The 16,932-nt window shown below is 43.9% G+C and overlaps 1 protein-coding gene across 1 annotated transcript in view; it reads left to right on the plus strand.

The window, feature by feature from the left end:
• Window positions 1-226: 226 nt before the first annotated feature.
• Window positions 227-16,932, plus strand: part of ADCY8 (adenylate cyclase 8) — a gene marked incomplete at its 3' end in the record, with an annotated part of 128,668 nt that continues 111,962 nt past the window's right edge. The window contains exon 1 of the mRNA XM_084279756.1: window positions 227-1,177. Coding sequence (XP_084135882.1) covers window positions 242-1,177 — 936 coding nt within the window. The 5' untranslated portion in view covers window positions 227-241. The remainder of the gene's footprint in view (window positions 1,178-16,932) is intronic.

Raw genomic sequence — 16,932 nt, forward strand, 5'->3', positions numbered from 1 at the left:
GCCAGCCAAACCTCCGGACCCAGGGACCTGCCTATAAATGTGATCCCCCCACCGCTACCCCGCCGCCGCCGCCACCCGCCCTTCTCCATCCCCTCCCTCTTCTCCCGCGGGTCCATCCCTCCCCCTCCACCAACCCCCCCCACTCCCCTCCCCAAAGACGGTCCGTCCCCGTCCCCCGTCCTCCCCCCCACCCCCTAAGCCCCCCCCCCCGCCGGTGTTCTGCCCCCCGCCAGTCACCGCCATGGAGCTCTCGGAGGTGCGGTGCCTGAGCGACAGCGATGAACTTTACACCATCAACAGGACCCCCCCCGGCAGCGGCAGACCCCAGCGCCTGCTGTGGCAGACGGCCGTGCGCCACATCACCGAGCAGCGCTTCATCCAGGAGCACAGCAGCAGCAGCGGCGGCAGCAGCAGCGGTGGGGGCAAGGGCTTCAGCTCCGAGGAAACCTGCTGCCCCAACCACCACCCCCACCCGCCGCACCATCACCACCACCACCACCTCCGGCGACAGTCGGCTGGACGGAGTTTGGGCGGTGAGCGCCACAACAACGGAGGCACCAAAGTCTTCCCGGAGCGCACAAGCAGCAGCGGGGATCTGGGCTTCCTGCCCCTGGACTGTGCTCCCAGCAACTCCGACTTCTTCCTGAACTGGGGCTATACGTATCGCGGAGTGATCTTCCCCACTCTCCGCAACTCCTTCAAGTCCCGGGACTTGGAGCGCCTTTACCAGCGCTACTTCTTGGGCCAACGGCGCAAATCTGAGGTGGTCATGAACATCCTGGATGTGCTGACCAAGCTGACCCTGCTGTTCCTTCACCTGACCCTGGCCTCTGCTCCCATGGACCCCATTAAGGGCATCCTCTTGGGCTTCTTCACTGGCATTGAGGTGGTGATCTGTGCCTTAGTGGTGGTCAGGAAGGACACGACCTCGTACACCTACCTACAGTACAGTGGTGTGGTCACTTGGGTGGCCATGGCCACACAGATCCTGGCTGCCGGCCTGGGCTGTGGCCTCCTTGGGGACGGCATTGGCTACGTGCTCTTCACGCTTTTTGCAACCTACAGCATGCTCCCGCTGCCACTCACCTGGGCCATCCTGGCTGGGCTGGTCACCTCTGTCCTGCAGCTCGTCATGCAGCTGGTTATCCCCAGGTTGGCCGTGACTTCCCTCAACCAGGTACTGTGGTGAGGAAAGGGTGGGAACCTTCCACTTTCACTATCATTCTGGGTGAAGGGGGATTTGGGTTGTCCCAAGAGATCCTCTCCCTTTTAGTCAGGTGCTCTGAGGTTCATTACCTGTGGGGTGAGACTATGCAACCTTCTCCTCTCACCCCTCTCACTCCCCCACTACCTGTCCCAAGTTTTTACCTCAAGCTGGGGTTGGGGATGCTTCCTAACTACTCTGTCCACTTTCCTTGTGCATTCACTGTCCCTTGCAATAACTTTGAAGAGAGGATGTCCTGGGGCAAATGAGGGTGGTGGTGGGGGGGGTGTGGGTGGATCATGGATCATTTATCATTCCCCTTCCTTACTTCCAGCAGTGGTCCATGCCATGAGATGACTCTGTCTTGGCTAAACTCTCTCATTGCTCATCTCTCATTTTACTTTCCTATGCCTTTTAACTCTGGGTCTCCTGGCAGGACTGATCCTTTCATATGTGCAGCACAGCTTGATCTTGGCTATGGGGAAAGAAGAGCAAAGCATGCTGCTGTTTTGCCAGGAGAGCAAAGCAATGTCCTAGTGAAACCCAGAGGAAATTCCCCTTGGAGCTTTGGTGTGAGATCCTAGGCTGTCCTAGGGCATCAAGAAGCCTCTTCTGCTGGTGGCCAAGGGGCAAGCATTGTTGTGCCACAGATGATGTCTAGGGAGGAGTACTGGTTACATGGGGGAGTGGTGGTGCAGTGCAAACCTCTTGCACCAGGCAAGGTATGGGTCTGAGGAGTTAAAAACAGGACTAACCTGACTTCACACTAAGCTGGCTTCTTCCACATAAAACTGAGGATGCACTAAATTCCCAACATCTCTGTAAAGCAAAACCCCACTGCCTTTCTAGGGCAACATAATCCTGGAGATTCTTGCTGCTTCACAGCCCCCTTTCCAACCCCCCTTCTCAGACTGTCACAGCTCTGTGCTACCAATATTTCACAGCAGATTATCATCTCCATTTGGCTAGCTCCAGGGAGTCAGGGAGAAGGGGGTGGAGGTACTGTCAGATAATCCCCAAAGGAGGGAGGGTGCAGAGGAATGTGGTGTCCGTAGCATGTTGTTTACATGAATGTTGGAAAGTGACTGATCTTGTGCCTGGAAGTTTTGATGATGATGGTTCTTGGCACACATCTGCCTTGCTCAGACCCCATCCCTCCTGAAAACCCTGCCCGCCCCTTCCCATCCCCTACCTGGGTGCACTTGTTTGCTGTAGGCTGCCTTGACCTCACTTCCCAGTGCCCAGGCTCATTGGGAAAAGCTGCCAGTGTGTTGTACCTGGCTGCGCCCGATGGATGTGAGACAATTAGGTTGCACAGAGTTGATCCCCAGCTCCTGGTAACTTGCTGATGAATGAACTGCAGCTGCACGCCGTGTCCCACTCCCATGCACTGACGGCTATTAGTGCTGGGTCAAAAGCTGTGTGAGTTGGGCTGATTTCTTAATTTACTTCCATGCCCTGCCCTGGAGCTATGAGTAATGCGCCGCTATCTCATTACCCGCAGGTATCACAACTCTTTAGCTGGCCCACACATACTCCTGCGTTTCCCACAGACATTTCTAACAAAGGCATTTCTCAAGAGAGATACTAATATCTTCATTTTGCAGCCCGGTACCTTGCCAGTCGTGTGAATGAACTGCCTTTGAGCAGTGCACAATGAGAGATTACCAGCCAGATGATTGCCTTCATGAACTACATGTATAAATCTGCTTAACAGGATCCGCACAGCTTGCCACGCATCCCTGCGTTGATTTACACCGGCTCCTGCCCTCCCGGAGCCCATTTAACGCCGCCTAATTACCGCCCCTTCGGCCCTTTAACCGCCGACCCCCTACGGCAGAGGCCGGATCCTTCCTCACCCCGGTGGTTTCTCCGCACCCCGATGCAAGGGGGAGCTCGCAGAGGGACGGGGACCCGCTCCCTCCCGCACAGCCGCCGCGGGGCAGATGCGCGGGGCGCGGAAGCCGGGGAGCTGTCCGTGGCCGCGGTGCTGAAACCGCTGGCTGCGCTGCGCGGCGCTGCGCGGCTGCTGCGCGGCCCGGGGGCTCCCTCCAGCGGCCCTGGCGGGAGCCTGCCCACCGCCTCCCGAGCCTCCCCCGCCGGGGCGCATGGAGCTGCGCACCCTCCGCGCCTCCCGGCGTCAGGCGCCGTGTCCTCATTGCGCGGGGGCAACGTTCGGCCGAGGGGCTGGGAAAGGGGTGGGGGGGAATGGGGCCCGGCGCCCGGGGATTGTGGCGCAGACACACTTAGTTACTTCCTAGTGTTGCACCATTTCTAATTTGGTTTGCAGGGAATTGTGGAATGTTTCCGAGTGTGAGAGACTGGGGTACATACTGCTGGGGGTATATACTGCTGGGGGTGTATACTGGGGGTATATACTGCTGGTAGCGTATACTGGAGGTATATACTGCTGAGGGTGTATACTGGGGGTATACACTGCTGGAAGGTATACACCTGTTACTTCACTGGTACATGCAGAGAATTTGAATGACTGTATCGTCAAGGTTGTATAGGAAAACTTCCAGACAACGCAGATCTCTTGATTTGGCAGGCAAGGCTCTCTCTTCTATCATAGGGCGTATTTTCCCAGGTGAATACCACATCCAGAGAAGCCTCACAAGACTAAACAAACTATTTGGTTATGTAGCAATGCCCACGACCATCTTGCTAGGTCTCAGAATACAGAGAACTGCTTACACAGGACCAAACCCAGGAATTAAAGTATACAATGAAAGAAAAAAATATAGAGGCTAAACTCTGATTGTGGTACAGACGATGGGTTTTCCACTGATTTTTATGAGACCAGGATTTCATGCAGAGAAAATACTGAATTGAATTCTGAGCAGAAAGAATTGTCTACCCTGGAGCTGGTTTATTACTGTACCCAGAAGTGTCCATGGGGAAAATTATTCCAGTCACACAGGTATAAATTGTTTCTAAGTCTATCTGAACTCATAAAGTTGCAACATGCTTACAGAAGAGAAAAATTGAAGGCTTTGGTCTGATTTCCCTTAAGATCTTAATTAATCTTAGTTTTTATTGATAAGTATGTTCACAAGCAGTTTAAATCATTAGCAATGCTGAACACAAGCATGAAGTACTACTGTCTGATTCAGCCTTTTGTTGAACTTAAAAATGTATGCATTATGATGCATACAAATAGTGCCCATAACACTGAAGAGGTCATCTGATTTTTCTTCCCTTACATCTCCAAATTCAATTTGAATCAGCATCCTAGGTAAAAGGTGAAGGAGAGAGAGACTGCCTTGGAATGAGCTTTTTTTTAAAAAAATACCAGGCAAATACAACAAAACAGACATAGAGTCACTAGTTTCCATCCTGCCAAATGCTCAGTGCTTCTGGGGAGATATGACCACCCTTAAACACCGCTGACCCCAGCCTGAAATGCTGAGTGATGTGCTGACACTCAACCAGTGAAAAGCTGTGAAAAAAAGGGGCCTGATACTATGATTTAGGTAACGGCAACACTGATACTGACTTGACTAAAGATTCTGTCAGGGAAAAAAATGAGAAATGCAAGATCTTCCTGGTAAACAAGTGAAGTGCATTGATTTGTGTGACTGGTCAGGTACCGTGCTGGTGGAGGTGTTTGCCTCTGACATTCCCCAGAATGAAAGATTCATTTGTATCGGATTCATTGTTTCTATTTCTTTGGTGATAAAGTGTTGTACAATCCAGAATTTCTAAGACCATAGATGTGTTTCAGGCATATGGGGAAGAAAAAAACCACTCAGAGCTTCTTACGTTACGTGTTATGTAACATGGGCAGATGATAATATAAATATGAATTTTGACAGGCTTGAAATTATGTAAAATACAAACATATTCTGGATTTTAATCCTCTGCCTGTGCACTCTCGACTCACATGAGTAAATTTCACTGCAGTCAGTAAGTCTACTCCGGTGTAACTCACCTCCATAAGGGATACCTTGATGGATTAAGTCCTAAAAAACACGTATTAAATAAGACTTGAGAAATGGACTTAGAAATAACCTTCAGGTGGGTAAATACCAAGACCAGGAAACTCATTATTTCCCCCGTTAGTATCTGTCTTTCCAAATCTAGGCAGTTCTGCATATTAATACAGTGATTTTTGCCTTGCTTTTTTCCCCAAAAAAATCTTCTCTCAGGGTTGCTTATTACTAAAAGAGCAAAAAGCAGAATTTATTAAGTAACAAGAAGTCTTATAGAGTTAAATCTGTATAATTATATGATGGCAACTCACAACATTTATATGCATGTATCACTGTGCTTTCCAAAATCTGATCATGGATATCAGTGTATGGGTATGTAGAAAATGCACTCATCTCTTCAAAATTTATGCCAAATGCTTGTGGAGTATCTGTTCAATCTGTAAAACAGAAGGATATTTCAAAGTTGGCTACCATTTGAGGATCAGAATGAAAACACTCCACCTTTATCCCTACGGTTGCTCCGATAGCGTTACTTACTGTTCGGTTTTCTGCCATAGTCTGTTATCAGTGACTTATAACCTGATCGTGTGATTTTAGCCTGGATTATGATCTGGTTTCCTTTTATATCCTGCAGTATCACCTGACCAGTATCAGTGGGTCACAGCATAATTAGATTAGAATTGGATACACTTTTCTCTGAAGCAGCTGCATCATTGTTGTGCTAAGTAGGGCAAATGCATCAGTTATATTTACAATTTGATGATTAATTGCCTTCAGAGAGTTCCTCCAAAATGGAGGAACTCAGGCAGAAACATGAACAAAACCTACTTTTATCAGTGGGTTACAACAGTTAGTGCACTCATTCTCAGTGAAAGTTTCTTTATTAGATTTGATATGACTTTTTTTTTTTTTCTGCTGCCAGGATACTTATGAGTTGTTTTTAAGGTTTTGTTTATTGCTTACTTCTTGTTTCTCATGGCCTAGAAAGAGGTGTATGCTCTAAAATAGCAGCATCTAATGCAAAATAATCGCACACCAAAGCAGCGCACTTACAGCTGACAGTTAACAGCAGATCATGCTGGAATGATCCTTATTAGCCTGTACAGAAGACTGAGGGGATAAACATCTCCAGTCCATCCTCTTACTGCACTTCTGAACCCAGTCTATGATGTGATCTGAGAAGGAAGTATAACAGGGCAAGACTGGAGTTGTTTAATGGATTCTTCTCTTCCAGGGGACAGCGAATGTGGGGAGCGGAAGGACCCCTTCCTCCCCTTTTCCTGATTACCAGCGTATCTGGCTAAGTAAAGAAGAAACAGCATGTTTCATATAAAAGGTGAATTTTAGTAACCAGAAAGGAATTAAGACTGTAAAGTGATGCTTAGGCTGATGGAAACTCCAACCTGAAAACCCTTACTCAGCAGCTACCTACACCCAATCCCCGTAGGCACCCCGTTAACATCATGTTTCTTTGAGTGCAGTCTTCTTGCACTCAACTGCACTTCTGTTTCTGAGCATCCCGTGAAGTGCCTCAGTGACTCAGTGTTAAAGTTACTATTCAGCCTAGCCAGAATGCAAACATTGTTCTAGTGGGAACACGTGTTGTGGCTGTACTACACACACAGTGACCACCTGATGTCAAAGCCAGATGAGAAGGGGATTGTGCTCTTCCTCTGCGTAACAAATGCGGTGATGAAGATGTTCCTGGGATGTGGCAGACAAATGTTTAAATCCCTTTTTCCCCAAAGGGGAATGAAATCCACCTCTTATACCTGGTGAGTTTCCAAAGCAAACCTTCCCCCATTCCCAGCACAGTTAGTCTTCTGGGAAGATAAATGATTAAGATCCAGAGGTCCAAAAAAAAAAAAAAAAGAAAGAAAGGACAATCCTAACTCTGTAATCATCTGATTAAGGACTTCATCTCTGGTGGTGTCCTTGCTGAACATTTCAGCATTTTATAAAATGTTATTAAATCATTCCCTCGAGTCAACGTCCCAACCAGCAGACTGTACAGTCTGGTCCCCTCTCTATGACTCAATGAACCTTGAATCTCTTTTCCAGGGTAAAGCAGCTTCCCTGGAGTTTTTTTCTCCTCTTTATCTGCTGCCCCTCCTGCTTCTAAAGCTCAAATACAGCCTACAATGAGGGCATTTCCTAGGGAGATGGGAGGTGCTGAATGAGGGGTAAGCCACCAGTCATTGAGCTGTTATGTAGAAGATACATAGTTATTTTAAAAGGCAATAGAGTAGCATTTGAACAAAAAGATATAGACAGTTCCCTTGGGGGTGGAGGCGAAGGAGGCTTAGAATCCAAAATATAGGGCAAAAAAGGTCTTCACCGTCAATCTCTAAATCCTGGGGAAAAAAAGGTTTCAGTCATGCTCCCCGTCTTTCATAGTTCCCTCCCATTCATCAGGCTGGTGATTTTGTATTCAGTCTGAGACATTATATCCTTTTTGTGTATTGTGGAAGGTCCCATAAGGGTATGGTGACAGTCAACATAGGCTTCTGGCTCAAGCTCTAGTAGTCAGATGTCCAAAAATGAGATGTGCAAGGACCTTGCTTTGTGGCTTCTGAGCCTTTTTTTCTTCCTCTAGCCCTTCCTTCAGAGGCAAACTCTGTTTCACCTGCTCTGTTCTTGGTGCAGTGCAGCTTGTACCCATCCTCAGAGCAGAAGGGCCTGTAGAGCTCCAATCTGTCCCGAGGAGGGAAATGAATGCAAATATCTGAGTTAGCAGCACAGTGAATCCTGAGCATTTTGGTTCCAGCCTCATTCATTCAAACCAGGGATTAAAAGAGACCTGGCTGGTCAAAAGAGATCAAACACAAAAAGTATCAAGTATTTAGCATTTATGGGAACTAAGGATCCTACTAAGAAATCTTATTAGGACCTGTCTGACTCAAAGACTCACAACAGCTTGATTTAGGGACCTAATTTAAAGTCCATAGAGTGAAATATAAAGAATCCTACAGATCCTTAGGTGAACCAAGAAGATGATTTCTCAGGATCCTCTTTTAGGAAAGCACTGCTCTGAATCTGCATTTCTTCTGGAAGGGAACACAAACGTGGACATCCAGCTCCTCCAGGGATCTCTTGGAGTGAGCTCCGTCACTCTTATCTCTCCAAACACCCAGGTCTGCAAACAGAGATACCACTGTGGTGCTGCCTAATCTAGAACAAAAAAATATCAGGAAATGTACACAAGGCAAACTGCAAAGCCAGACAGCCATTGGCTGACAGAGTAATATTTCATCATGTGAGTTTTGTTTATTAGCAACTATTTTAAGTGCTGCTATTTCATTTGCCAGCTTCTGCTGCTGCAAGGTTTCCCACAGTTAGCCCTAGAGGGGAGAGGAAGGCTGCTCAGTTCATTAATTAACCATTGCTGCAGTCTGAGGACCAGCTGAAGCATAAAGGGGTAAAAAATAAGCACCCAAGCCAATTTTCTTCTTTTTTTTTTTTCTCCACAACACCCATCATACGTCTCCCAAGCAGCCTGATGTTGATATTATAATTTTATATAATGCTTTTAGTTTTAATCTACAGAACAGTTGTCCCCAGTATAAATGAAAGACTATTGGAATGAATTTAACGTTTTAATCCTTTTACCTGCTCGATTTTGTTTTTTTTTTGTTTTGATCTAATTATTACTTTACAGTTGTGGATTTTTCTATATCTTGACTTCCCTTCCTTTTCACAGCACAGTCCCTTAAAAATAGAATGCAGAAATCTCTCTTTACTGAAATCAATGGAAGCATCCAGCAGTGGCAGAATCCTAGTTAGGAAAATAAGTTTGTTTATTTGGAGAGATCTGATCTCCAGGCACTTAATTGTTTCTCCTTTGTTCAAACTCTGCTGGTTCTTTTACCTGGGAGCTACTCAGGGATGGAGGTATCTGTTCTGTGCTGCTTGCGGTAGGTCTGTCACAGTGGGAACTTCATCCATCAATCCAGAAGTATCATCACAATGCAAATTAGAAATAATAATAATCAGGAAAATCAATCGGCATAGAAGAACTACATGATATTATACTGTGTAACAGGTGTTTTATAACACTGAAGTAGGGATCTTAGGTACAGAAATTACTGAGATGTCATGGCAGTTATTTAGATAGCTGTACAAAATCTAGATATACAGGTTCTTTTATCGTACATCTCTCTGTCATATATGAAAGTACCTCTAATGCTTATTAGTATTAATAATCTTCATAAGCATACTAAATAGGGTTACAATTGATAGAAATCATCCCATATGTGCACAGTATGGATCTAATTTAATGTGCCAGATATGCATATTCTTTTAAAGGAAGGAGTGATATTCATCATGGATTTCAGCTAGGGACTGGGAATGAGGATCATTTCCATTTCATCACTAAATATATCATTGGCCTGTGCTGACCCCCACACAGCACTTTATGTTTCTGTGCTTCATTTGATTTGAAAATTTGCCTTTCTCAGTTGCTGTAATATGTGACTAATACATTCAATTTCTTAGAGATTTTTGTGCAAAACATGCCCATCACCTTCCATGATGCATCGAAAGAGGGATACTCTATTCAATTCTGTCAGCCACACACATTTTTTGTTCAGCAGTGAATATATTGAATGTCGTGGGAATGTTTGCATATAACTTTACTCTTTTTTTTTAAACCAAAAAGATTACATAATTCCTTAAGCTCTGGATGCCATGTCCTGCAAGGAGCAGCTAAGGGCCCTGGCTTTGACGATTTTGGAGAAAAGGAGGTTGAGCAGTGACTTTACTGCTCTTTACAAATTTCTGAGTAGGCAACATGAAGAGGGAGATGCTGAGTTCCTTTCTCTCGTATCCAGTGACTGGGTGTGTGGGCATAGTTCAAAGGCACACCAGGACAGGTTTAGACCGGACATTAGGAAGCATTTCTTTACTGAGAGGGTGGTCAAACACTGGAACAGGCTACCTAGAGAGGTGGTCAATGCTCAAACCTGTCAGTGTTTAAGAGGCATTTGGAAAAAGCTCTTAACAACATGCCTTAAATCCTGGTCAGCCCTGAAGTGGTCAGGCAGTTGGACTAGATGAGTGCTGTTGGTCCCTTCCAACTGAACTGTTCTCTTCCTCTTCGCTTCCCTTCAATTCCCTTCCCTTCCCTTCCCTTCCCTTCTCCTTCAGCCCGATGATCAGCGACTCCATGATCCCTTTATATTAACCCATCTGTGCTGAGAGGACTTTAACATAGATGTCCTATAGTTAATACATGGCTGGGCTTGCAGCACTGGGCTACAGAGCCAGCCACCTTCTCTACTGGCTTCTTCATGATCCCACGCTCCTTGCTTTCACATCCATGCAGTGGGACAGTTTCAATGAGAAGATTGGAGAAGATTCCCATCTTGATTAATTTATTGCTTTAAGAGGTCTCTTTCCTAGGACTGGGGTCCATAGATCCAGTTATAGGAAAGGGAAGATAGGACATATTTCAAGCTTCAGCCCATTCTGCTCCCCCAAGAGCTGTAGTTACATTAACTCCTCCTAAACAGGATGCCTGCATCCAGCTTGTGAGGTGCGGAATGCTCTATGGTGACTGCCAAAGTATTGTAGAGGGAGACTTCTTTGACCAAGGCCAGAACAGCACCTAAAACCATTCTGGCAGTGTAGCAGCATGAATGATCGCATTCCAAAGATGTTTCTCCATCCTGGTTATGCAGGGATGCAGGGAATCAGCCTCCTTGCCTGCCTGCCCTCCTCTGAATTGCAATGAAGCCGAGTGGGAGGTGGATACTTGGTTTGCCTGATCAAGGTGCTATGCACATGTAGTAGCCTATACTTTAAATATTAAGGGATCAGTTTATCCCAAAATGGACAAAGAGATTTATAGTAGGTTCCTCCAAGATCTGAAGGTCCTTGAGAGTAGCCAGTGAAAATTATTCTTTGAGTCTTAGGCAGAATTTGTCGTATGAATTTTGCCCAAGGACATTACTGTAACTCTTTTTTGACATTTCCACAATGTAGCTAAATGTCACTCTGACTGATGTGACATGTTTCCATGTTGTCCCCAATCCCTAGAGTAATAGCAGCTTGTTGACAATAATGGGAAGAGAAGATGAATTTATTGCATGTATTTAATTTGTGCTAATGTAATTGCTTTTGTCTGCTATGTGTCATTAACCACCTGAGAGGCTACAAGGAATGGTAGGACACATGAAGTGTTCACATTTTCTATGTGATGGTATAGGATGACAGGGCCTCCAATGATCTTAGAATTTTAATAGCTTTTCATGGTTAGAAATTAGTTTCCAGTGACTTAACACTTTCTTTCCTGTAAAAATTTACTTGTGTCTACTTATACTTAAGGGATAGTTATATATATTAGCTGATGACAGACACTGTTCTTTGTTATTCCTCCATAGTAAAACATCTAACTTAAGCATTCAGTTACTTCAAATCCCATCAACAACCCATGCAGCTTTTAAAAGCTTTAAAGAGAGAACTCTTAGGGGCAATGTGGCTTTGGAGAAGGAGTGTAAAAGAATGCATCTTAACATTATGTCAATTATTTTAAGATCAAGAAAAGCACTCATATGCACAAATATGAGTATAAATTTAAGTTGTTTGATGGGCTGAGGCCTTGGAACTTAGTACAAAGGTTATTAAGGTAGTTGTTCTTTCTTTTCAAGCAGCTAACAAAGCTATTGCTGGCCAGATTACTTTCCATGGCACTAGAACATGCTGACTTCCTTACTGTATTTACAAACCGTCTAAGTGTCATTTGCTAAAGAACTCTTCATGATGTACATGAAAGAAGAGTATTTGAGATCATTTCTGGTTTTCTCCTTTAAAACAAGGATTCTGTAGTTCAGCTGTGAGATAGCTCATGTTTTAAAATCCAAAAGCAACAAATATATTGAATAATAAGCCATTTTTAAATTTCCAGAGGCTCAAGCCATTTGATAGATTTATATACATTTGAAATAGACAGATGCAGATAGTCAGCACAGCCAGCGCTGTGGAATTTTGTGCTTTATTCTTTTTTTGTAACTTGCTTTCAGGTTCAGTAATTACATTTGCAAGTCAAAATAATATTTACTATGTTCCTAAAGTTTGTGTATATCTAAAGAGAGTTTATAGGTGCAATTTAAAAATGGAAAATACACACACCATTAATTAAGAGACATGTTTTCTAATTACTATCATTAAAACCTCAAACTATAATCTGGAAATCAAACTATCGTCTTCTGGCTAACTGCAATATGGATTCAGCAGTTGCAGACTTGCAGAGGAATTGCAAGGTATGTAGTCAGAGCTTAATGGTCTTTACCATGTAACGGCAACTCGAGGAATCTGAGACAAAAAAAAAGTATTATGCGAAAACAGCCTAAAAATAAGGAAATGATTGAAAAATCCAAACTATAAACACACAAAAAGATTATCACATACTTTGTAGGAAGCCTATTGCCTACAAAATGTGGGAAGACAGGTGGTCATAGAATTATACCTAGGATAGTCATCTGCCCTAGAGTTTGTTATTCAAAGTGATCTAAGGACTTTAAAGTACAGAGAGGTAGCATGTGAGATTTTCAACACTCCACAAGCTAAAGGACTCCTGAAATCATTTAAGTGGTTGTGAAAGTATCTTATGGGACTCCTTAACTTCCACTAACTCCCACCAAACTCTATAGAGTTAAGAGTCTTATACAGTTCAGGCTATAAAAAACTGTGAGGAGCAGCTGGTACATGGGATGATTTCATTGCCATTCAGAAGAGCCTCGGTGGGCTGGAGAAATGAGATGACAGGAAAATCATGGAGTTCAACAGAAGGCAACTGCAAATTTCTGCCCCTGGTGGGAATAACCCATGCACAGTACAGGCTGGCAGCTGGCCAGGCAGAAAGCAGGTCTGCAAAGAAGGCCCTAGGAGTCCTGGTGGACCCCATATTTATATCTGTGATTTGCTAAGGACATGTTGGATCAACCACTAGCCAATAATATTGGTGATGGTGAAAGAAAATGACAGAATCCAATCATCTTTTCCAAGAGGCAGCAACTGATGAAAAGACTCTATTGTCAATAAAGTCCCATTGAAGGCAAAGAAACAACAAATCTGCTGAATGAGGAGGGGAAATTTTTACACAGTGAAAAATATTTTTCTGATCAATACTATCTCCTTTTAATTGACCTCCAATCTTCACCCCTTATGTGGTGAGCCTGGTCTGATATGTTTTATTTTATATCGATCTATCTAAATATATGTATATATATAAATATGTAAATATATTCAGAGAATCATCATTACTGTATATTCTGTTCATTATACACATTTGTGGTGCATAGACCACAGAGTCTAGTTGGAGGCCCATAACCAGCGGTGTGCCCCAGGGGGTCAGTGCTTGGTCTGGTCTTATTCAACATATTCATTAGTGACCTGCATAAGGGGACAGAGTGTAACCTCAGCAAGTTTACTGATGATACAAAACTGGGAGGAGTGACTGACACATCAGAAAACTGCATTGTCATTCCGTGAGATCTTGATAGACTGTAGAGAACTGGGTGAAGAGGAACCAAATTAAGTTCAACAAGGGCAAGTGTAGGTTCATGCACCTAGGGAGGAATAACTCCAGGCACCAGTACAGGTTAGGGGCTGATCTGCTGGGAAGCATCTCTGTGGAGAAGGACCTGTGAGTCCTGATGGACAGCAAGCTCTCCATGATACAGCAGTGTGCTCTCGTGGCCAAGAGATAACAGGGTGCATTAAGACTGTGGCCAGCATGTTGAGGGAGGTTATTCTGCCTCTCTACTCTGCCCTGGTGAGGCTACATCTGGAGTACTGTGTGTAGTCCTGGGTTCTCCAGTTCAAGAAAGAGAGGGAACTACTGGAGAGAGTACAGTGCAGGGCTACCAGGATGATTAGGGGACTGGAGCATCTTTCTTATGAGGGAGGAAAGGCTGAGAGAGCTGGGTCTGCTTAGCCTGGAAATGAGAAGACTGAGAGAGATTCTGATTAATGCTTATAAATATCTAAAGGATAGATGTTTAGAAAAAAAAGGGCTAGATTCGTCTTGATTGTGTCCAGTAACACAACAAGGGGCAACAGGCACAAAGTGGAACACAGAAAGTTCCACCTCAGCAGGAAAAAAAACCCTTCTTTAGTCTGAGGGTGGCAGATCACTGGGACAGGGTGCTCAAAAAGGTCATGGAGTCTCCTTCTCTGAAAATATTCAAAACCTGCCTGGGCACTGTCCTGTGCAGCCTGCTCTAGGAGATTCTGATTTAGCAGAAGGGTTGGACTAGGTGATCTCCAGAGGTTCCTTCTAACCCTGTCTGTTCTTTGCATCCGTGAATCTCTGAATATATGGTATATATGAAAATAACAGGAAAACCCCTAGCCAGACAGTGACATAAGTAAATACAGATATCAGTTCATGCTTGATGAGTAGCTGGAACATTGGTTAAGAGGTAGAAGTGTCATGGCTCTTCTTTTGCATCTATATCCACCCTACACACTGGGAAGCCTCATGGGATAGCTTGTTGCTTGCACAGTTTCTCCATGTGTAACACCCACAATAGGGACATTACACCTGAGGTTGCTTTCTGCTACTGGAGTAGCATAACAACTTTCCTAGGGCGGATCATCCCATTCTGCCAGAAAGCAGGGAATTGGCTTTTACTTTTGAACAAACAGAAAATGTTCCCTTCCTTCTCCAATAAAGAAAAAGGCCTTAGCTGAACACAATTGTAATTCAGGGAACACGGTGGCTAATGTTCTCTTCAAGGGCAATAAACCCTGACCTTGCCAGGATATTTTAATCATATTTTTCATGTTGTGAAGGGTAATTCAGTCTTTCAGCAAAATGCCTTTATTTCCAGACTACAAAATCAGCATCAGCAGTTTAGAGCAACTACAGAGAAACCTTTAATGAAAGATTTTTAGACAGCCATTTCTACTTCTGCCAGATACAGGAATCTCTATGTAATGATGGATACTTTGTAAATTCATGCTGGGTTTTCTGTTCAGAACAGAGCATGGCATAAAACATGTATGTGGAATACAGGTCTGGTTCTGTAGGGTGGTAGGTAAAGATAGGTTTGGGGTTCTTTATTTAGGAAACATTTTTTTTCCAGAATGTCTGGATGATCCTACCCAAATCCAGTGATGCTGCTGCATTCACAGAATCACAGAATGACTAGGTTGGAAAATACCTTTAAGGTCATTGAATCCAACTGTACCTGTCCTATGTTAAACCATATCTCTAAGTACCTCATATACCTGTCTTTTAAACACATCCAGGGATGGTGACTCAACCACATCCCTGGGCAGCCTGTTCCAGGCCCTGACAACTCTTTCAGTGAAGAACTTTTTCTTAACATCTAATCTGAACCTGCTCTAGAGAAGCTTTGTGCCATTTCCCCTTGTCCTATCACCTGTCACCTGGCTGAAGAGACCATCGCCCACCTCTCCACAACCTCCCTTCAGGTAGTTGTAGGTGGTGATAAGGTCTCCCCTCAGCCTCCTCTTCTCCAGACTAAACAACTCCATCTCTCCCAGCTGTCCTCCAAGCCCTGGGCAAGGCTGGCTCATGAGCTACCACCTCTCACAACTGCAAGTCTGCAGATCAGCAACATCCACACTCATGATTCAGCAAAGGGTTTTTGTTGAATACGGAGGTCAGTGAGAGTCCCCGTCTCCTAGAGGAGGAATTGTCCGATTCTAGGTGGTAATGACACTGTCATTTCTGTTTCCAGTTGAACTCAGGATGCTGCCCATATGCTATAGCTATCTTCTGAATCTTAAATGTCTCTAGGTAACCCCATTTTTCCTTCTGGGTGCATTGAAGTTGTACCAGCCTTAGAAAGGCATTTGTACACCTGTAAAGCTGAGATGCTCAGATTTGTAGTAGTTGTGCCTCATCACTACTAACCATAGAAAGAGAAAAAAATGTGGGTGGGTTTTTTTGGATTTTTTTTTGGTTAGGTTTTTTTTTAATAATCTGCCAAGAACAGTAAATTTTAGAATACATACACAGATGCACATACTTTTTAGCCTTCATTTAAGATTTTTTTAAAAATAACTCTTCATAAAACTTTTCTGGTTATCCAAATTTGTCTTGTCTGCCCCCAGACATTGTTCCCAAATTATTACTTTTTAAAAATATTATCTTGCAAGGTATCTAGTTTGACTGGTTCTATTTTTTCTTAATATTTTTTTCCTTAAAGAAAATAATTGGCCTAAATTAGAGGTTCTCTTCTTTGATAAGATGTGTAAATAGGAACATGTCAGAAGGCAAGAAAAAAGGCCAGAATGCATGAAAAAAATGTTATTTGTGATACAAATACACTGTGTGGTTTTGTGGATATGTTAGTTTTATGTTCATATAGTGATAAATTGAGCTGATTTAGCAAATGGATGCGGATGTTCATGAAGAAGTAATTTGAGTTTGGTTTTGGTTTTACACAGAATTTAATACAGGTTACACATGTGGTTACTGTACAATCTTGGCCATCACATGTAAGCTTAATACTGACAACTGGCATGTTTATAGTGCTGTCTGTAGACATGGTTTTAATTGCTTTCAGCACTGCACTGTCTGAACAAAAAGAATAGAACTTGAGCAGGGGGGGGCCTGGCTGGAAGCCTTATTTTCTACTCTTAAGAACTGATTTCATCCTTCTGGGGAAAAAAATTAGTTAAAATTGTTATCAGGAAAGAGACATAAGCGATTCCCTAGGATATCTGAAATACTTCGTTTCACTTGTGTTCTGATAGCTAACAAACCAAGATTGTTGGAAGAAACTGCTTTAAAAAGCCATCAGAGCCAGCAGGCATACC

Source organism: Gallinula chloropus, assembly GCF_964237585.1.
Source record: "Gallinula chloropus genome assembly, chromosome: 2".
Taxonomy (NCBI): Eukaryota; Metazoa; Chordata; class Aves; order Gruiformes; family Rallidae; genus Gallinula; species Gallinula chloropus.